This window comes from Symsagittifera roscoffensis, chromosome 1 (assembly GCF_963678635.1).
Source record: "Symsagittifera roscoffensis chromosome 1, txSymRosc1.1, whole genome shotgun sequence".
NCBI lineage: Eukaryota > Metazoa > Xenacoelomorpha > Acoela > Convolutidae > Symsagittifera > Symsagittifera roscoffensis.
In genome coordinates, this window is record NC_087062.1 from 75,026,624 (window position 1) to 75,047,161 (window position 20,538).

The 20,538-nt window shown below is 34.7% G+C and overlaps 1 protein-coding gene across 1 annotated transcript in view; it reads left to right on the forward strand.

Moving 5' to 3' along the window:
- Positions 1-5,478: 5,478 nt before the first annotated feature.
- The window catches only part of LOC134848873 (FAD synthase-like), a 34,027-nt gene continuing 18,967 nt past the window's right edge, over positions 5,479-20,538 (forward strand). Inside the window, exons 1-2 of the mRNA XM_063866389.1 lie at positions 5,479-5,549; positions 7,688-7,806. Coding sequence (XP_063722459.1) covers positions 7,729-7,806 — 78 coding nt within the window. The 5' untranslated portion in view covers positions 5,479-5,549; positions 7,688-7,728. The remainder of the gene's footprint in view (positions 5,550-7,687; positions 7,807-20,538) is intronic.

Below are 20,538 nucleotides of genomic sequence, written 5' to 3' on the forward strand. Positions count from 1 at the left end.
GAGGATCCGAGACTCAGCTATGTGGTTGTGTTCGCATGTAAACGAAAGCTGATCAAAAGTCGTTTGACTGATGGCCTAAAAATAGTAACTTTTTACTTAGCCCTAAACAGACCAGAAAATCAACTGGCAAGGTCGAGACGGTGAAAAACGAGTAGGATTAAGGTAACTGACGCCTGCCAGTCGTTAATAGGTACTTTTTCTACGCTCCGTCGCTGTGTAGTATTTGGGCGAATGTTACAATGCTCAAGAACTCTTTTAAGGTTTTGATAATTTTTCGGACCGACAGGTCACTTCATTGGAGAAACTCTTCTGTCTAGTTGAAGAAGAAGAAGAAAGAACACTTGAATTACTATACAATAAAAAGCCGAGGCATCAGTGTAGCAAAGTGTAAATAATAAAATTGGTTATAAATTCATTGGTTACATCAAACAAAAACAAAACATCAGAAAACAAGCAATAAACAAAACAAAAAAAAAACAAAATCGGTTACAGTTCGGAAATTGGTTGATTAAAGTATATGAAGTTTCGGATACTATAGAAAATTAAAGATTTAAGAATTAGGAACAAGCTGGTAATAAAACTTTACAAACAATTTTACAGATAGTCCAATTATACAACGTATATGCAGAGTATATACAGTTTCTCTTTCAAGCAATGTGTGAAAAATTAAACTGAATTAAAAAATATAGAACTAGCAAAAACGGTAATCACGCCACGTATTTGTATTAGTACATATAGGATTGTTTCTCAATTCACTCACGTAAAATTCTTTCAATTTTTTCTTGAATTCTGTTTTCGATTTTTCTAAATTGCGCAAAATTATGGGCAGTGAATTCCATTTTTTAGAAGTCAAATGAAAAAATGATTTTTGTAGAGAAGCAGTCGAACAATGTTTGTCAAAAATAATTTGTTTCGTTCTTTCGTTGAGCCTATAATTGGCAGTCGGTAGTCTCAGTGTCTTTTCAAAAGCCTTCTTTTTGTTTGTAAGATATTGGTATAAGTATGTTATACACTTTAACTCAATTCTTTTCTCGATTCCAATGAACGATTTGCTAATGCGAAGAAGGGAAGAAGATTTAAAATTCGATCTGAAATATGTTCTTTTTAGCGCCCAGTTCAACTGTTTCTCCAGAGATAGCATCAAAGTAGCATTAATTTGTTGTAAAAAAATTGCTGAATAATCTAAATGTGATAAAACAAGACAATGAAGCAAGGCAACTAATGATAATGTCGGCAGTTGTTGTCCAATTGTATCAATAGTTTTAATCCCTTGGGCCATTTTTTGGAGAATTGTTTTGATTTGAGCATGAAAAGATAAACTTGAATCAAGAATTATGCCTAAATATTTGCATTCTGATTTTTTGGCTACATAATGCCCACTAATTACTAGTTTATCAGTATCCACATTTTTGCTATCATTTTTTTGACAAAATGTTATAAATTCCGATTTAGATGCATTCAGATTCAATTGGTTCTCTGCAAAAAATTCCGTTAGATTATTGAGTGATTTTTGCAATCGATTCAAAGCATCCTCAGAAATTATAGAAGAGGAAAAAACCATACAGTCGTCAGCATATTGAACTAAAGTACAACCCTCATATAATCGCTCTTGTATGTCATTAACATAAATATTGAACAACAACGGACCAAGTACCGTTCCTTGTGGGACACCTCGTTTTATTTCAATCCAGTCTGAAAAAATTCCATTGACGTTTACTCTTTGAATACGTTTGTTTAGGAAGCTAGCAATTAAAGCATTTGCTCCATTTGAAAAACCGAGAGAAAGCATTTTTTCAATTAAAACTTCATGCGAAATAGAATCAAAAGCCTTGGACAGATCTAATAAAGCTGCATGTACGATTTTTTTTGAATCTATTTGATTTCGAATACTTTCTGTCACATAAACAAGAGCATCTTGTGTTGAAATGTTTTTGCGAAATCCGAATTGAAATGGTGTCATTATTTGAAATTTGTCAAGATGTTCTGTTATTTGGGCATGTAAAATTTTTTCAAAAATTTTAGAAAAAGCACAAGTTATTGATATTGGCCGATAATTTTTTGCATCCATTGGGTCATCTTTTTTGAACAAAAGGGTTACGTTTGCTTTTTTCAGTTCGATCGGGAAAATGTTCTCATCTAAGCAAGTATTTATGACAAAAGTTAAATGTGGAACTATAACTGATTGACCGTCAATGATTGCCCAAGCAGGTACGGTACAAGGTCCGAGAGGTTTTCCAACATTGATTTTTCGAACTATATCAAAGCATTGCTTCACTGTAATGTGTTGAAAATGAAAAGATGCAGATTCAGAGGCAGATTTGTTGTAATTCGGAGGCTTTTTAGCGCCGAAAAATTCGCCTAAGTTTGAAAAAATATAATTTAAATGATTGGCAATTTTTTTGTCTTGGGTTATCATTTCACTGAAGGAATTTCGTAGAACTGTAATTCGATGGTTGCCAGAACATGTACCTCTAACTTGGTTAATATATTTCCATTTTTGTTGGATAGTGCTGAGAAGTGAAAAACAATTTTTTGAATGATCGAATTGTTTACTTCTAATCAATTTGCTCATTTGATTACGTAAAAACTGGTTTTTTGACCAATTATCGCTTGTGCTTTGACTGCGATATGATCTGAGTGAATTCTGTTTCTTAGTCAACAATTGCTGACATTCTGAATCGAACCATTCCGTTTTCAACACGTTTTTTGGTTTAAAATTACGAACAAACTTTTTTTCGATAGGAGCATGTTGCTGTAGAGCACAAGAAATTAAATAAATCATCGTCGAGAACATGTTTTGTGCGTCTGTACATTGATATAAGAGATACCAAGGAAGAGCGGAGAGTGAATTGCAAAATTCATTTTTCTGATAATTTTTCTTATTGAAAGTCGTAATTATCCTCGGTAAAATTTTGCCGCATTTTATATCCGTCAAAATAAATGAAGCAAAATGGTCGGTTTTATAAGGTGTATCAAAACAAAACTCAATGCCGTTTGTTTCATAGTCACTGATTATGTAGTCGATATGAGTTTTTGTTGAGGAACTAATTCTGGTCTCATCGTTTGGACAAAAAACCTTCAATCCATATGGAATAATTATAGAATCTAAATTTTCTTTTTCTTTGCTATCCAGATAATTTATGTTATAATCACCCAAAAGCGTAATTTTATTAGAAACTGAAAAAGCATTATCTATGTTAAGCGTTAATTGTTCCAAAAAATCAATAAAGTTTGATCTGCTTGGGTTATAACACAAATTAACTAACATTTTTTCTTTACTCGAAATGTTAAATGTAGATTTGCACTCAACCCACACTGACTCATATTTTTCTTTATCAAATAAATTTAGATCAGGCCTCAATTTCGGAGCCAATTTGACTGGTATATATAACAAAACGCCACCGCCTTTCTTTTTTACCAATGATTGCCTATCATATCTGAACATCGCATGCGTTCTAGGTTGGAAATTCCATAAATTGTCACTATCTTCTTTTTTAAGCCACGTTTCGGAAATTCCTATAATTGTGTTTTCGCCCATATCATCAAGAAATTTTTTCAATTGCATCCGTTTTCTAATAATACTTTGAAAATTCAAATGAACAAATTTAAGATTTGCACAATTTTTTGAGCAGATACCGTAGACTGTTTCAATGGTTTCGATAGGACCAGGGTTTTTTTCAACATCCCCACTTTGGGTCAGTAACAACGCGAAAAGGAAAAGATGAGTCAGTGTGGTAGCTCTCCGCTCATTTATCCCACATTTCGTTGATAATATCTTTTGCTGGCAGCTTAGATAGCCCCAGTAAACAATAGTTTTTTCTTTAGTTTCCATCTGAGCCTTGGAAATTAGAAAAATTGCACAAAACAACCAGAATTTAATATTCAGCATAATAGGTTAAATAAATTAAATAATCGCCAAAGTTTGCACCAAGAAAAAATGCGAAACTAGTATTTCCTAAAAAATTTTGCACCGTTTTGGAAAAATTGTAACATTTCTGCCGTTTTTGGATCTAAATTTGATGATTGTTGGGTTTGCTTCATTCTGGGGCGGGTTGTAATCTCACATGTGTTTGCATTAATATCAGAACCCCTAAAAGAATCTCTAAAACTTTGCACCAAAATTTCAACACCCCCATCAGAAGGATGCAAACCATCCGAGCTAAGAGCATCTGTATTTTGACTAAAAATTTTGTTTATGTCTAAAATATCCAATTTTACTTCGCCCAAGTCTTTTACATTCCGTACTAAATTAAGAATTTGCTTGTTTAGCTTCTGTACATTTGGATTAAAATCTTTTCTAAAAGCGCCTAAGGGAGTTACAGTACATAGTGAAATTGTTTCTGGGGAGAATTTATGATTTATGAGATAAATTAGTTTTTCTAAGCTACTCACGGCTTCCTTCGCGTCGAAATCACTTGAGAGGCAGTCATTTATTCCAATTAGCGTAGTTACATGTTTAAAATGTCGCGATTTACTGTTTCTCACGCGTTCCAGCAATGCAGAAATTTTGTGCCCACCAAATCCTCTCGCCAACACATTTTCCGATATTTGTTCCCCATTGATTCTGTTAACAATTGAGTCTCCCAGTAATAGGCCAGAATATTCTCCTTCTCGTGGTAAAAATAAATGTTTTCGTTGCTGGTCGAATTTTTCTTCTTGAATATTGGTTGCTTGTATTTTGATTTCTTGGTTATTCTTGCTTTCTTGGTTATTTTCGCTTCGTTTGTTCTGATTTCTGCTCCGAGTTCCAATCTTGCTCCATTCGTTTTCAAATTTGTTTTCTGTAATTTTCGAATTGCCCGTGTTTTTAAAATTTTCTAGATAAAAAAATTTGTTTCCTCTTTCTTCCTCTTTCGTTGATACAGTTAAGTTTTCGATAATTCGTTTAAAATAAGTAACATTTTCGACTAAGTCTTTATACAGCTCGTATTTCAATTCGTCGTTCAGATTTCGGAAAGTTTCGAGGTCAAACATGTTGGCGATTAAAAGCGAAATTAAAAATAAGACATTAAAATGAACCGACTGATCGCTAGAAATTTAATTTGGTTGTGAAAATGAACCGACTGATCGCTAGAAATTTAATTTGGTTGAGTTGTCCAGGAATCTTATGTTCTTCCACACTGCTTCAAGGAACCAGTCTTTTTGTTTTTTATCAGGAACAAAGACAACCTTATCTCATCTTTTCAGATGAAATAAAATCAGGTTTTTTATTCAAGGAGCTCAAAAAGTAACAACTCGAAATAGTTCCGCTCGAGTTAATTCCGAGGGAATAATTCAAGAATTAGGTAATATATTTGATATTTTTGGGCTTGCTGTGTCACTTAACTGCAAAGGGTCCAGTAGTCCCGCAGTCTAGCCGTCCAGTAGTCTACTACTTTGAACTGATCTTCCAGAGCGCTTACTGGAGCCGCTACTCTTGGTCTCTATTCGGAGCAAGAAAAACTCAATTGATGGTTTTATGTTTCACGAGTTGTTTTCAGATCAAACAAGTATGAGGAACCACTGATGATAGTACCGTGGGTGCGCAGCATATGCCTTATTAACCACCGGTAATTATTCGTTTTGTATTAGGAAGTAATATTCAACTATTTAACGATGAATTTGTTTTTAACCTTTGTTGCTTTTCAAAGAGTCATGAACGTACATAATACTCTTTTATAGATAGGCCTTGAAGGTTTTTGTTTTCAGGAAATTCTTAAAAGTTGTTTGCGCTTAAATTCCGTTTTTGGGAAAATTGCCTTCACTTTTAGACAAAATTAAACGCAAGTTCAGGCTTTTTTTTCTCTTAAATACCTAATTTGAAGAACAATTTTTTTTTCATATTTAATTAGTTTTTTACCACAATTATTACAGCGAAAATCATCTGAACAACTCATTCTAAAAATCTCATTTTTTAAATTTGAAAACCCAGCTTACTACGGGTAAGAAGAAACCAGTGTTTCTGAGTTGCAAAAATTTGTAGCAAGAGTTTGAAATTACGAGAAAAAACAAAATAGAGGAAATTCGTCACACTGAACAACTCAATTTTCTCTTTTAAAAAGTTTCACAACGCACGAGATTACATTTTCCTACTTCGCTCATTCGTCAAAGTGTTGAATCCCAAAATTTAATACAAATGGTGAAAACTGGCATTTTCAGACCCGGAAAGTACTTCAAGTCAACTATCGCTCCATGTAAACATTTTGGTAAAATTTTATTAAATATTTAACGCTTGCGAGAAGCAAGCGTTATCGAATTGGAATATAGACCTTTTTCGGCTCTTTTCCAGTTTCCTAACCCCCTCGTAAAATTACAAAATAAAATTATTGAAAAATTGTTCACACGGCGTTTTGCAAGTAAGAAATGTTGTAAAGATTTGTTCACGCTGACATGTTGTAATGCAATTTTTATCATGATAAATCGATATAAGTCGACTTTTGTACAATGAAAATTAGAAAAAATCAAAGGTGGTAACTGGAAAAGAGCCCTTTTTTCTAGTCAACAACTAGTTTAACAGAATCACTTGATCATTTCATAGCTTGTTTCATTAATGAAGGTAATTTTCATGAAAATGTGGGTCGAGTAGTGTGGTGGTACGGTCTTCAAGCTCAAAAATGTCTTCAAGCTCAAATTTTACTTTTACGCGGCTTGACTTTTCCTTTCTTTTTAAGTTCAGTTCGTTTGCTTTGGTAAAAGCACGTCAAACACCACTAAAGAATGTAAAAATCACGAAAAACGTGATCGACTTCTAATTTTGAAAATGGAATTTTATTATCAGATTTCCCAGCGGAATGAAACTTTTATCAATGATCCAGTTTGCTTAAATTGGGTTAGCTTTATCAAAAAAGGGCTAATTATAAATTGTTCTAAAAATTCAAAGAGGTTTAAAGCCATCTATTTTTTTCTTTTTTCTTCGAAGTTCGAAGTTTCACATTTTTTCAAAACACAAGTCACTTTTTGTTTTTTTTTTGCGTTCATTTCTCTTTTCCAACCGTCATTTGGCTATGATCATTATAGTTGCAAGTGTTGTTCATTCTGTCTTTAGGGGACCTGGAATTTTTTAAAATCTTTGTTTTTTCCGGCTCAACTGGTGTCTGCTCAAAAATTGTCGGCTTTGTTTCCGCTTTTTCAGTTTTGTTCCGTTGCTAATTTATTTTTCAAACATTTTGATTAGCATGTTTACCTAGACTTAAATTTTATCGAGACATACGAAAATTTTAGTAGACCTGGTTTTTTGTACTTTTAATGTTTTTTTACGCTTGATTGGTATCGCAAGTGATACGAAGCTCCGCTTTGCCTGTGTTGAAAAAAGTCCTTGAAATTGGCATTTTAGAGAGTAAGGTGGTAAATTTAATTTTGTTCTGTAGTGTATTGATGCAGTTTTCTCAAGATGGGGTAATAATATAAAAAAGTTCATCATAAATTCTTCTTGAAATTCAATTAGCCATCATTTTTTTCTTTCAAATTCGAAAGTTGAAATAAGTCAGTCTTTTTTCTGTTTCCTTGCGTTAATGGCTGTTTTCCAACTGTCTGTTTACTATGTATAGTCATTTTGTACGAAAGATGTCATCCAAACGTGTTACTGTTGGGTTAATCATTATCGGAGAAGAAATTTTGAATGGACGAGTTGTCGATACGAATTCTCAATTTGCCCTCAAGAGATTCTCACAATTGGGCACGAGCGTCAAAAAGATGTCTATTTTACCAGATGACGTTGAAATCATCAGCGAAGAAGTATCGAAGTTCTCAATGATTTTTGACTACGTCGTGACATCAGGAGGAATAGGCCCCACTGAAGACGATGTTACTTATGAAGGTGTTGCAAAAGTGAGATTGTTGTTTCAAATTTTGATTAAAAGATAATTATTAGTTTAAGTATAAATGATGCAATTGGTGGGTGGCGTTTTCGCCATCTGTACTGACGAGCGAGCGAGCTCATTATACTTTTAATTGACCAGTCGCTAATTGTTAGTGGTCAGCGTATTCCGCCACTTTTCCGATGAGCGCCCGAGTTCGGCCCACTTGCTGTTTCGCGTTCCGCAGGGAGTTGATCGTCACAGCTTTTCAGGCAACCTATTGTTTATTATTACTTTAGCGATAAGCAGGGGTATTGCAAACGGTTACTAGATTTTTTCCCTACGAAAAACTTAGTTCACAGGATCTCCAATTTTAGAAGACCTCCAGTTTCATCCTAATTGCATTTTTAGCAGCTCTAGTTCTGATCTTGAGTTAATGAGTTACTGAGTCTATAGCTAAAAAACTAATTTGCAGATAAATTTTTCATTGTAGCTTTAATTGATTTCGTTCTAATTTTAGTCTGCGTATTTGCTGAGTGTATTTTTTTAGTAATTACTCTTGCGAAAGCAAGTGTCTTGTTATCGGGAACTAGACTTTTTCCCGTGAACAACTTTTTTTATACATTCAACTTGCTTTATTTTACTAGCCAGCTTGCGAGCGTTAGATTTGAAAAAAAAGAAGGTTCGTACTAATACATTAACTCGCAAATAAAAAATGTTCACTTATATGGAAATTTCACTGTAGCATTGGAAATTGTATAGCATCTGTTTTCTGCTTTATTTGTGGCTAATTGTTATCATTTATTAAGCGTCCGTGGCTGAGTGATTATGAGACTCATAATACTTGTTTTCTGCTTTATTTGTGGCTACTTAATGTCATTTAATAAGCGTCCGTGGCTGAGTGGTTATGAGACTCATAATCCTAGTCGTAGCTGAATGCTTATCGCTTTTCTCGCGTGTTCTCGCTTGATTCTCTGTTTATGAGTCTTATATGAGACAAAGGTATAGATTTTTTGTAGATATAGTTTTTTCGTTTCTTAAGTAATTTTCTTTCAGCTGATGTTTTCTAAAAATTGACTTGTAATTCAATGTTTTGTTTTTATCGCAATTATTGCAAAGCTCCGCTTCGTCTCTGTGGAATTTTATTAACTTCTTTGTTAAGAGTGGATGTATCTAGTTCAGTCTGTCAATAAGTTTGCGACGATTTTTTTCTCAGCTAAATTTTTCGCGGTCTGACTTTTGATTACTTAAGTTCAGTGCTTTTCCTTTGTTGAAAGGAAGGTAAACTCCAAATCGATCAGCGAAAATGTAAATGTCGCGAAAAACGTAATCAATTTCTAGCTTCGAAAGTGGAATTGAATAATCAAAATTCCCCAGTAAATTAAAAATTTTACCTATGAGTTTTTTTTTCAATTTGGTTTAATTTTTTCAAAAAAAATGTTATTTTGTTCTAAAGTTTGAAGTTGCTTGAAAGAATTTTTTTTCTATGAAATTTGAAAATTGATAATTTAAATAAGTCGGCATTTATTTCTCTGTTTGCATTCATTGATACTTTTGGTGCTGTCTGTTGGGTATGTGTATTATGTTGAAATAAATTAATGGCAAATGCACCCTAGTCTATATTTGAAGAGTCGATAAACGTTGGTGAGACTCCTATATAGGCTGTGTTGATTTTTTTTTCGTTTATTTTTAAGAAAACCTTGAAATTTTGTTCTAGGAATTAACTTTTTTTGGACTGTTTTCTTTATAAATTCTGTTCCTCTCAATTTTTAAATTGAAGGTAAACTACACTACCGAACAGGGAAAATGTAAAGATCACGAGAAATGTGATAGAACACTAATTTTGAAAATGAATTAAAATTTACCTTTTTATCCACCTTCTCGAATTAGTCATCAAAAAGTTTCAATCGCCAATTTTTCTAGAAAATCAACGAGCTTTAGGGCAATCAATTTTTTCTTGCGAGTTCGAAACATGAGGTTTTTCAAAAAAAATCAAGGCAGAGTTTTCCCAACTGTCTGTAAGCTATGTTTAGAAGGTTGAGACGAGGGTTAGTTTAGTTTCTCTACATTTTGAACAAAAGCAGGATAAAAGCCAGGTACTCGGCTCCAGTATGTTGAAAAGAGCTTTGAATGAAGCTGAAAAAAGTTTCTAAATTCTGCTCTTTAACCCAGTGTCGTTGTAGAAGTTTACATAGCTGGGTAATTACGCTTGCGATAAGCAAGCGTTTTTAAACTGGAATATAGACGTTTTTTCGGGTTAAAAACCTAATTAACAAAATCACTTGAATCACTAGACTTCATTCACGTGCAAATTTAAGTTCTACCGGTCTATTGTTAGTACTTTGACAGTGCTTTTAAGAAGTAATGTCTTGTTTTTGCAGACAAATTCCGTGCCAAAAAAATTTCGGACTATCGTTAGTCTGATTATGTTTTGTTGGCTTAGTTGCCGCATCACGGAATTTTCTTGTTTCACAAAATATTTACAGAAAAGCTTGGCTTGCATCAAAATCAAATTTTATTAGCTCTCTAGGCACATATGGTTTTTGAGAAAAGTACTACGCCTGAGGTGAAAAAGGTCCTGTGTTTGAACTAGGCCAGATCTTTTTTTTATTCGAAAGGGAAATAATTGCTGCGAAGCTCCGCTTCGTCTGTCGAATATTATTAATTTCATTATTAAGAATGGACGAATGTAGATTAGCCTTCTAATAAGGTGGTTTTTTCTCAGCGAATTTTTTCGTGGTTTGACTTTTGATTCCTTAAGTTCAGTGCTTTTCCTTTAATGAAATTAAGGCAAACTCCACTATCGATCACCGAAAGTGTAAAGGTCGTGAAAAACGTGATCGATTTCTAGTTTCGGAAGTGGAATTGCATAGTTGAATTACCAGCAAAATAAAAATTTCACCGATTGATCCAGTTTTCTCAAATTTGGTTAATTTTTTTAATGTTAGCTCATTTTTTTCTAGAATTTCATGGTGCTTGAAGCAATCTATTTTTCTATGGACTTCGAAAACTTATATTTTTTTCTAAAAAACAAGTCAGTATTTTTTCTGTTTGCGTTCATTGACTCTTTTCCTACTGTCAGTATTTGTTTTTCTGTTTGCGTTCATTGACTCTTTTCCTACTGTCTGTTGGCTATGTTTATTATGTTGAATTCAATTAATGGCAAATGTTCCCTAGTCTATGTTTAAGATTCGATGAACGTAGTTCAGACTCTTTTATTGGTCGTATTGATTTTTTTCTCTTAGGTTTTAGGAAAAACCTGTTGTTTCAGGCGCAAATAAACCTTTTTAGATTGATTTCTTTGTAAATTCTGTTCTTTTCAATTTTTAAAAGGAAGGTAAATTCCACTAGTAAAAAGCGATTTTGTAAAGATCACGGAAATGTGATTGACCTCTAATTTTTAAAATGGAATTTAATTATCAACTTTTCCAGCGAAATGTTACCTAAAGATGCAGTCTTCTCGAATGGAGTTAACTTTATAAAAGAAGTGTCAATCAACCTTTTTTTTAGAAAATAACTGGGCCTTAGGGCCATTTTTTGCGAATTTGAAACTTATTTGAGAATTTGAATTTTTTTCCTGTTTGTTTGCGATCATTTGACTTCCCAATTGTCTGTTTGCTATGTTTAGAAAGTTGAGCCGAGGATTAGTTTCTCGACAGTTTGAACAGAAGCAGGCTAAAAGCCAGGTACCTGTTACCAGTATGATGAAACGAGCTTCGAATGAAGCTCAAAAAAAGTTTCAAAAGTCTGCTCTGTAACCCATTGTTGTTGTAGAAGTTTACCCAGGTGGGTAATATATTTGTCAGTTTGGTTGTATGATGCCAGAAACTGTAAGGTAGAACTTTGCGGGATGAATAGCGGCCACTTTCGTGAACATGAACGTGACGAGAGTACAGTCTAGATTGTACATTTCTGAGAATGACCATAAAAATTAACTGGGCGAGACCTTTCCCAGCTGTATTTAAGCCAAGGTTACGTAATAAAGAATTAATACGCTATCTCTACATAGTCGATATTTATAGAGCTATGCTGAGCAAATATGTTTAAGCGCTACTACTGCGCTGCGAGTTTGCACCCAGCATCGGTTTTGTGCCAAATCGCATTGTTTTTATTTAAACATGCATGCTTGAGCTAAATCATGCTCTGGGATAATTTTTTTCACTTTTTTATATCATTTGAAGCTCAAATCCTGGCTTTTTGAGCATTTCTTTTGATGCTAAGAGATGTTTTTTGATTTTGTACTCCTTTTTTTAGCTATGTGTCTCATTAATACTACTCCTGATTTTGGGCTTCAGTTTTTGTTTTGGATGCTAAAGCCCCTTTATACTTGTTCACTGGTTATTAAATTTTGATTTTTTCATGTGTAACGATTACTCACTGAAGCGTTAAATATTGAGCCAATTTACAGCTTCCTTTTCGCAGTCTATAGATTCTGCTTTTTTTTCTTCTAATTTTCGCTTTGCTTTTTTTCTAATTTTCGCTTTCACTGTTCCTTGTATGAGCTGTGTGTTCTGTTTTCCTCTAATTTGTTTGAAGCTGGCTCTTGGTATGGAATTGCTGTGATTCAATTTATGATTTTTTTTGGCTGCAATGACACATCTTTGTGGCATAACGTGTCTGCCTCGAGCTCTCAGATTTGAATTTAAGTTTTATATCTGCATCTTCAAGATTTTTTTCAAACCCAAACTTGAATAATTAAAATCTCTCAATTGAACTTGAAAACGTTTTTTCAATTGTGAATTAGAATCCAGGCATCTCATTGAACTTCCATTTTTTTGCAGAAAGTTGAAAGCCAAATCGAGTAGATAAATGTTTTGATTTTCTTCACCGAGTTCATATGACTCAAATCGAAAGAAAAGTCTATGCTGTTTTTGGGCTGTTTACAAGAGCGTCTCAAGCGGATACAGGAGAGTTGAAATGCGCCTGCTTGCCAATTTGATGTTGTAAATCACGTGAAATTTGATGCTGTTCTTTAAACTTTATAAAAACAAGTTATATTCTCAAAAACTACTTGAACTTCTCATTTTAATCTTCGATACTATCATTTAGATTCTCCACTTAAAACTAATCGGCGTCCCACAGACTCTTGAGCGAAAGCAGCAGCGCAGAGAAAGCCAGGTACCTGTTACCAGTATGATGAAACGAGCTTTGAATGAAGCTCAAAAAAAGTTTCAAAAGTCTGCTCTGTAACCCATTGTTGTTGTAGAAGTTTACCCAGGTGGGCAATATATTCGTCAGTTTGGTTGTATGATGCCAGAAACTGTAAGGTAGAACTTTGCGGGATGGATAGCGGCCACTTTCGTGAACATGAACGTGACGAGAGTACAGTCTAGATTGTACATTTCTGAGAATGACCATAAAAATTAACTGGGCGAGACATTTCCCAGCTGTGTTTAAGCCAAGGTTACGTAATTAAGAATTATACGCTATCTCTACATAGTCGATGTTTATAGAGCTATGCTGAGCAAATATGTTTAAGCGCTACTGCTGCGGTGCGAGTTTGCACCCAGCATCCGTTTTGTGCCAAATCGCATTGTTTTTATTTAAACATGCATGCTTGAACTAAATCATGCTCTGGGATAAATTTATTCACTTTTTTATATCATTTGAAGCTCAAATCCTGGATTTTTTGAGCATTTCATTTGATGCTAAGAGATGTTTTTTGATTTTATACTCCCTTTTTTTAGTTATGTGTCTCATTAATACTACTCCTGATTTTGGGCTTCAGTTTTTGTTTTGGATGCTAAAGCCCCTTTATACTTGTTCACTGGTTACTAAATTTTGATTTATTCATGTGCAACGATTACTCACTGAAGCGTTCAACATTGAGCCAATTTACAGCTTCCTTTTCGCAGTCTATAGTTTCAGCTTTTTTTATTCTAACTTTCGCTTTGCTTTTTTTCTTCTAATTTTCGCTTTCACTGTTCCTTGTATGAGCTGTGTGTTCTGTTTTCCTCTAATTTGTTTGAAGCTGGCTCTTGGTATGGAATTGCTGTGACTCAATTTATGATTTTTTTTGGCTGCAATCACACATCTTTGTGGCATAACCTGTCTGCCTCGGGCTCTCAGATTTGAATTTAAGTTTTAAATCTGCATCTTGAAAGATTTTTTTCAAACCCAACCTTGAATAATTAAAATCTCTCAACTGAACTTGAAAACGTTTTTTCAATTGTGGATTAGAACCCAGGCATTACATTGAACTTCCATTTTTTTGCAGAAAGTTGAAAGCCAAATCGAGTAGATAAATGTTTTGATTTTCTTCACCGAGTTCATATGACTCAAATCGAAAGAAAAGTCTATGCTGTTTTTGGGCTGTTTACAAGAGCGTCTCAAGCGGATACAGGAGAGTTGAAATGCGCCTGCTTGCCAATTTGATGTTGTAAATCACGTGAAATTTGATGCTGTTCTTTAAACTTTATAAAAACAAGTTATATTCTCAAAAACTACTTAAACTTCTCATTTTAATCTTCGATACTATCATTTAGATTCTCCACTTAAAACTAATCGGCGTCCCACAGACTCTAGAGCGAAAGCAGCAGCCCAGAGAAAGCCAGGTACCTGTTACCAGCATGATGAAACGAGCTTTGAATGAAGCTCAAAAAAAGTTTCAAAAGTCTGCTCTTTAACCCATTGTTGTTGTAGAAGTTTACCCAGGTGGGTAAAATATTTGTCAGTTTGGTTGTATGATGCCAGAAACTGTAAGGTAGAACTTTGCGGGATGGATAGCGGCCACTTTCGAGAACATGAACCTGACGAGAGTACAGTCTAGATTGTACATTTCTGAGAATGACCGTAAAAATTAACTGGGCGAGACATTTCCCAACTGTGTTTAAGCCAAGGTTACGTAATTAAGAATTATACGCTATCTCTACATAGTCGATATTTATAGAGCTATGCTGAGCAAATATGTTTAAGCGCTACTGCTGCGCTGCGAGTTTGCACCCAGCATCGGTTTTGTGCCAAATCGCATTGTTTTTATTTAAACATGCATGCTTAAACTAAATCATGCTCTGGGATAATTTTATTCACTTTTTTATATCATTTGAAGCTCAAATCCTGGATTTTTTGAGCATTTCATTTGATGCTAAGAGATGTTTTTTGATTTTATACTCCTTTTTTTTAGTTATGTGTCTCATTAATACTACTCCTGATTTTGGGCTTCAGTTTTTGTTTTGGATGCTAAAGCCCCTTTATACTTGTTCACTGGTTACTAAATTTTGATTTATTCATGTGCAACGATTACTCACTGAAGCGTTCAACATTGAGCCAATTTACAGCTTCCTTTTCGCAGTCTATAGTTTCTGCTTTTTTTCTTCTAATTTTCGCTTTGCTTTTTTTCTAATTTTCGCTTTCACTGTTCCTTGTATGAGCTGTGTGTTCTGTTTTCCTCTAATTTGTTTGAAGCTGGCTCTTGGTATGGAATTGCTGTGACTCAGTTTATGATTTTTTTTGGCTGCAATGACACATCTTTGTGGCATAACGTGTCTGCCTCGGGCTCTCAGATTTGAATTTAAGTTTTAAATCTGCATCTTGAAAGATTTTTTTCAAACCCAACCTTGAATAATTAAAATCTCTCAACTGAACTTGAAAACGGTTTTTCAATTGTGGATTAGAATCCAGGCATTAAATTGAACTTCATTTTTTTGCAGAAAGTTGAAAGCCAAATCGAGTAGATAAATGTTTTGATTTTCTTCACCGAGTTCATATGACTAAAATCGAAAGAAAAGTCTATGCTGTTTTTGGGCTGTTTACAAGAGCGTCTCAAGCGGATACAGGAGAGTTGAAATGCGCCTGCTTGCCAATTTGATGTTGTAAATCACGTGAAATTTGATGCTGTTCTTTAAACTTTATAAAAACAAGTTATATTCTCAAAAACTACTTAAACTTCTCATTTTAATCTTCGATACTATCATTTAGATTCTCCACTTAAAACTAATCGGCGTCCCACAGACTCTAGAGCGAAAGCAGCAGCCCAGAGAAAGCCAGGTACCTGTTACCAGCATGATGAAACGAGCTTTGAATGAAGCTCAAAAAAAGTTTCAAAAGTCTGCTCTGTAACCCATTGTTGTTGTAGAAGTTTACCCAGGTGGGTAATATATTTGTCAGTTTGGTTGTATGATGCCAGAAACTGTAAGGTAGAACTTTGCGGGATGGATAGCGGCCACTTTCGAGAACATGAACGTGACGAGAGTACAGTCTAGATTGTACATTTCTGAGAATGACCGTAAAAATTAACTGGGCGAGACATTTCCCAACTGTGTTTAAGCCAAGGTTACGTAATTAAGAATTATACGCTATCTCTACATAGTCGATATTTATAGAGCTATGCTGAGCAAATATGTTTAAGCGCTACTGCTGCGCTGCGAGTTTGCACCCAGCATCGGTTTTGTGCCAAATCGCATTGTTTTTATTTAAACATGCATGCTTAAACTAAATCATGCTCTGGGATAATTTTATTCACTTTTTTATATCATTTGAAGCTCAAATCCTGGATTTTTTGAGCATTTCATTTGATGCTAAGAGATGTTTTTTGATTTTATACTCCTTTTTTTTAGTTATGTGTCTCATTAATACTACTCCTGATTTTGGGCTTCAGTTTTTGTTTTGGATGCTAAAGCCCCTTTATACTTGTTCACTGGTTACTAAATTTTGATTTATTCATGTGCAACGATTACTCACTGAAGCGTTCAACATTGAGCCAATTTACAGCTTCCTTTTCGCAGTCTATAGTTTCTGCTTTTTTTCTTCTAATTTTCGCTTTGCTTTTTTTCTAATTTTCGCTTTCACTGTTCCTTGTATGAGCTGTGTGTTCTGTTTTCCTCTAATTTGTTTGAAGCTGGCTCTTGGTATGGAATTGCTGTGACTCAATTTATGATTTTTTTTGGCTGCAATCACACATCTTTGTGGCATAACGTGTCTGCCTCGGGCTCTCAGATTTGAATTTAAGTTTTAAATCTGCATCTTGAAAGATTTTTTTCAAACCCAACCTTGAATAATTAAAATCTCTCAACTGAACTTGAAAACGTTTTTTCAATTGTGGATTAGAATCCAGGCATTACATTGAACTTCCATTTTTTTGCAGAAAGTTGAAAGCCGAATCGAGTAGATAAATGTTTTGATTTTCTTCACCGAGTTCATATGACTAAAATCGAAAGAAAAGTCTATGCTGTTTTTGGGCTGTTTACAAGAGCGTCTCAAGCGGATACAGGAGAGTTGAAATGCGCCTGCTTGCCAATTTGATGTTGTAAATCACGTGAACTTTGATGCTGTTCTTTAAACTTTATAAAAACAAGTTATATTCTCAAAAACTACTTGAACTTCTCATTTTAATCTTCGATACTATCAATAAGATTCTCCACTTAAAACTAATCGGCGTCCCACAGACTCTTGAGCGAAAGCAGCAGCGCAGAGAAAGCCAGGTACCTGTTACCAGTATGATGAAACGAGCTTTGAATGAAGCTCAAAAAAAGTTTCAAAAGTCTGCTCTGTAAGCCAATGTTGTTGTAGAAGTTTACCCAGGTGGGTAATATATTCGTCAGTTTGGTTGTATGATGCCAGAAACTGTAAGGTAGAACTTTGCGGGATGGATAGCGGCCACTTTCGTGAACATGAACGTGACGAGAGTACAGTCTAGATTGTACATTTCTGAGAATGACCATAAAAATTAACTGGGCGAGACATTTCCCAGCTGTGTTTAAGCCAAGGTTACGTAATTAAGAATTATACGCTATCTCTACATAGTCGATATTTACAGAGCTATGCTGAGCAAATATGTTTAAGCGCTACTGCTGCGCTGCGAGTTTGCACTCAGCATCGGTTTTGTGCCAACTCGCATTGTTTCTATTTAAACATGCATGCTTGAACTAAATCATGCTCTGGGATAATTTTATTCACTTTTTTATATCATTTGAAGATCAAATCCTGGCTTTTTTGAGCATTTCTTTTGATGCTAAGAGATGTTTTTTGATTTTATACTCCTTTTTTTTTAGCTATGTGTCTCATTAATACTACTCCTGATTTTGGGCTTCAGTTTTTGTTTTGGATGCTAAAGCCCCTTTATACTTGTTCACTGGTTACTAAATTTTGATTTATTCATGTGCAACGATTACTCACCGAAGCGTTAAACATTGAGCCAATTTACAGCTTCTTTTTCGCAGTCTATAGTTTCTGCTTTTTTTTTCTAATTTTCGCTTTGCTTTTTTTCTTCTAATTTTCGCTTTCACTGTTCCTTGTATGAGCTGTGTGTTCTGTTTTCCTCTAATTTGTTTGAAGCTGGCTCTTGGTATGGAATTGCTGTGACTCAGTTTATGATTTTTTTTGGCTGCAATGACACATCTTTGTGGCATAACGTGTCTACCTCGGGCTCTCAGATTTGAATTTAAGTTTTAAATCTGCATCTTGAAGATTTTTTTCAAACCCAACCTTGAATAATTAAAATCTCTCAACTGAACTTGAAAACGTTTTTTCAATTGTGGATTAGAATCCAGGCATCACATTGAACTTCCATTTTTTTGCAGAAAGTTGAAAGCCAAATCGAGTAGATAATTGTTTTGATTTTCTTCACCGAGTTCATATGACTCAAATCGAAAGAAAAGTCTATGCTGTTTTTGGGCTGTTTACAAGAGCGTCTCAAGCGGATACAGGAGAGTTGAAATGCGCCTGCTTGCCAGTTTGATGTTGTAAATCACCTGAAATTTGATGCTGTTCTTTAAACTTTATAAAAACAAGTTATATTCTCAAAAACTACTTCAACTTCTCATTTTAATCTTCGATACTATCATTTAGATTCTCCACTTAAAACTAATCGGCGTCCCACAGACTCTAGAGCGAAAGCAGCAGCCCAGAGAAAGCCAGGTACCTGTTACCAGTATGATGAAACGATTTTTGAATGAAGCTCAAAAAAGTTTCAAAAGTCTGCTCTGTAACCCATTGTTGTTGTAGAAGTTTACCCAGGTGGGTAATATATTTGTCAGTTCGGTTGTATGATGCCAGAACCTGTAAGGTAAAACTTTGCGGGATGGATAGCGACCACTTTCGTGAACATGAACGTGACGAGAGTACAGTCTAGATTGTACATTACTGAGAATGACCATAAAAATTAACTGGGCGAGACATCTCCCAGCTGTGTTTAAGCCAAGGTTACGTAATTAAGAATTATACGCTATCTCTACATAGTCGATATTTATAGAGCTATGCTGAGCAAATATGTTTAAGTGCTACTGCTGCGCTGCGAGTTTGCACCCAGCATCGGTTTTGTGCCAAATCGCATTGTTTTTATTTAAACGTGCATGCTTGAACTAAATCATGCTCTGGGATAATTTTATTCACTTTTTTATATCATTTGAAGCTCAAATCCTGGCTTTTTTGAGCATTTCTTTTGATGCTAAGAGATGTTTTTTGATTTTATACTCCTTTTTTTTAGTTATGTGTCTCATTAATACTACTCCTGATTTTGGGCTTCAGTTTTTGTTTTGGATGCTAAAGCCCCTTTATACTTGTTCACTGGTTACTAAATTTTGATTTATTCATGTGCAACGATAACTGACTGAAGCGTTCAACATTGAGCCAATTTACAGCTTCCTTTTCGCAGTCTATAGTTTCTGCTTTTTTCTAATTTTCGCTTTGCTTTTTTTTCTAATTTTCGCTTTCACTGTTCCTTGTATGAGCTGTGTGTTCTGTTTTCCTCTAATTTGTTTGAAGCTGGCTCTTGGTATGGAGTTGCTGTGACTCAATTTATGATTTTTTTTGGCTGCAATGACACATCTTTGTGGCATAACGTGTCTGCCTCGGGCTCTCAGATTTGAATTTAAGTTTTAAATCTGCATTTTGAAGATTTTTTTCAAACCCAACCTTGAATAATTAAAATCTCTCAACTGAACTTGAAAACGTTTTTTCAATTGTGGATTAGAATCCAGGCATCACATTGAACTTCCATTTTTTTGCAGAAAGTTGAAAGCCAAATCGAGTAGATAATTGTTTTGATTTTCGTCACCGAGTTCATATGACTCAAATCGAAAGAAAAGTCTATGCTGTTTTTGGGCTGTTTACAAGAGCGTCTCAAGCGGATACAGGAGAGTTGAAATGCGCATGCTTGCCAATTTGATGTTGTAAATCACGTGAAATTTGATGCTGTTCTTTAAACTTTATAAAAACAAGTTATATTCTCAAAAACTACTTGAACTTCTCATTTTAATCTTCGATACTATCATTTAGATTCTCCACTTAAAACTAATCGGCGTCCCACAGACTCTTGAGCGAAAGCAGCAGCGCAGAGAAAGCCAGGTACCTGTTAGCAGTATGATGAAACGAGCTTTGAATGAAGCTCAAAAAAAGTTTCAAAAGTCTGCTCTGTAACCCATTGTTGTTGTAGAAGTTTACCCAGGTGGGTAATATATTTGTCAGTTTGGTTTTATGATGCCAGAAATTGTAAGGTAAAACTTTGCGGGATGGATAGCGGCCACTTTCGTGAACATGAACGTGACGAGAGTACAGTCTAGATTGTACATTTCTGAGAATGACCATAAAAATTAACTGGGCGAGACATCTCCCAAATGTGTTTAAGCCAAGGTTCGGTAATTAAGAATTATACGCTATCTCTACATAGTCGATATTTATAGAGCTATGCTGAGCAAATATGTTTAAGCGCTACTGCTGCGCTGCGAGTTTGCACCCAGCATGGGTTTTGTGCCAAATCGCATTGTTTTTTTTTAAACATGCATGCTTGAAATAAATCATGCTCTGGGATAATTTTATTCACTTTTTT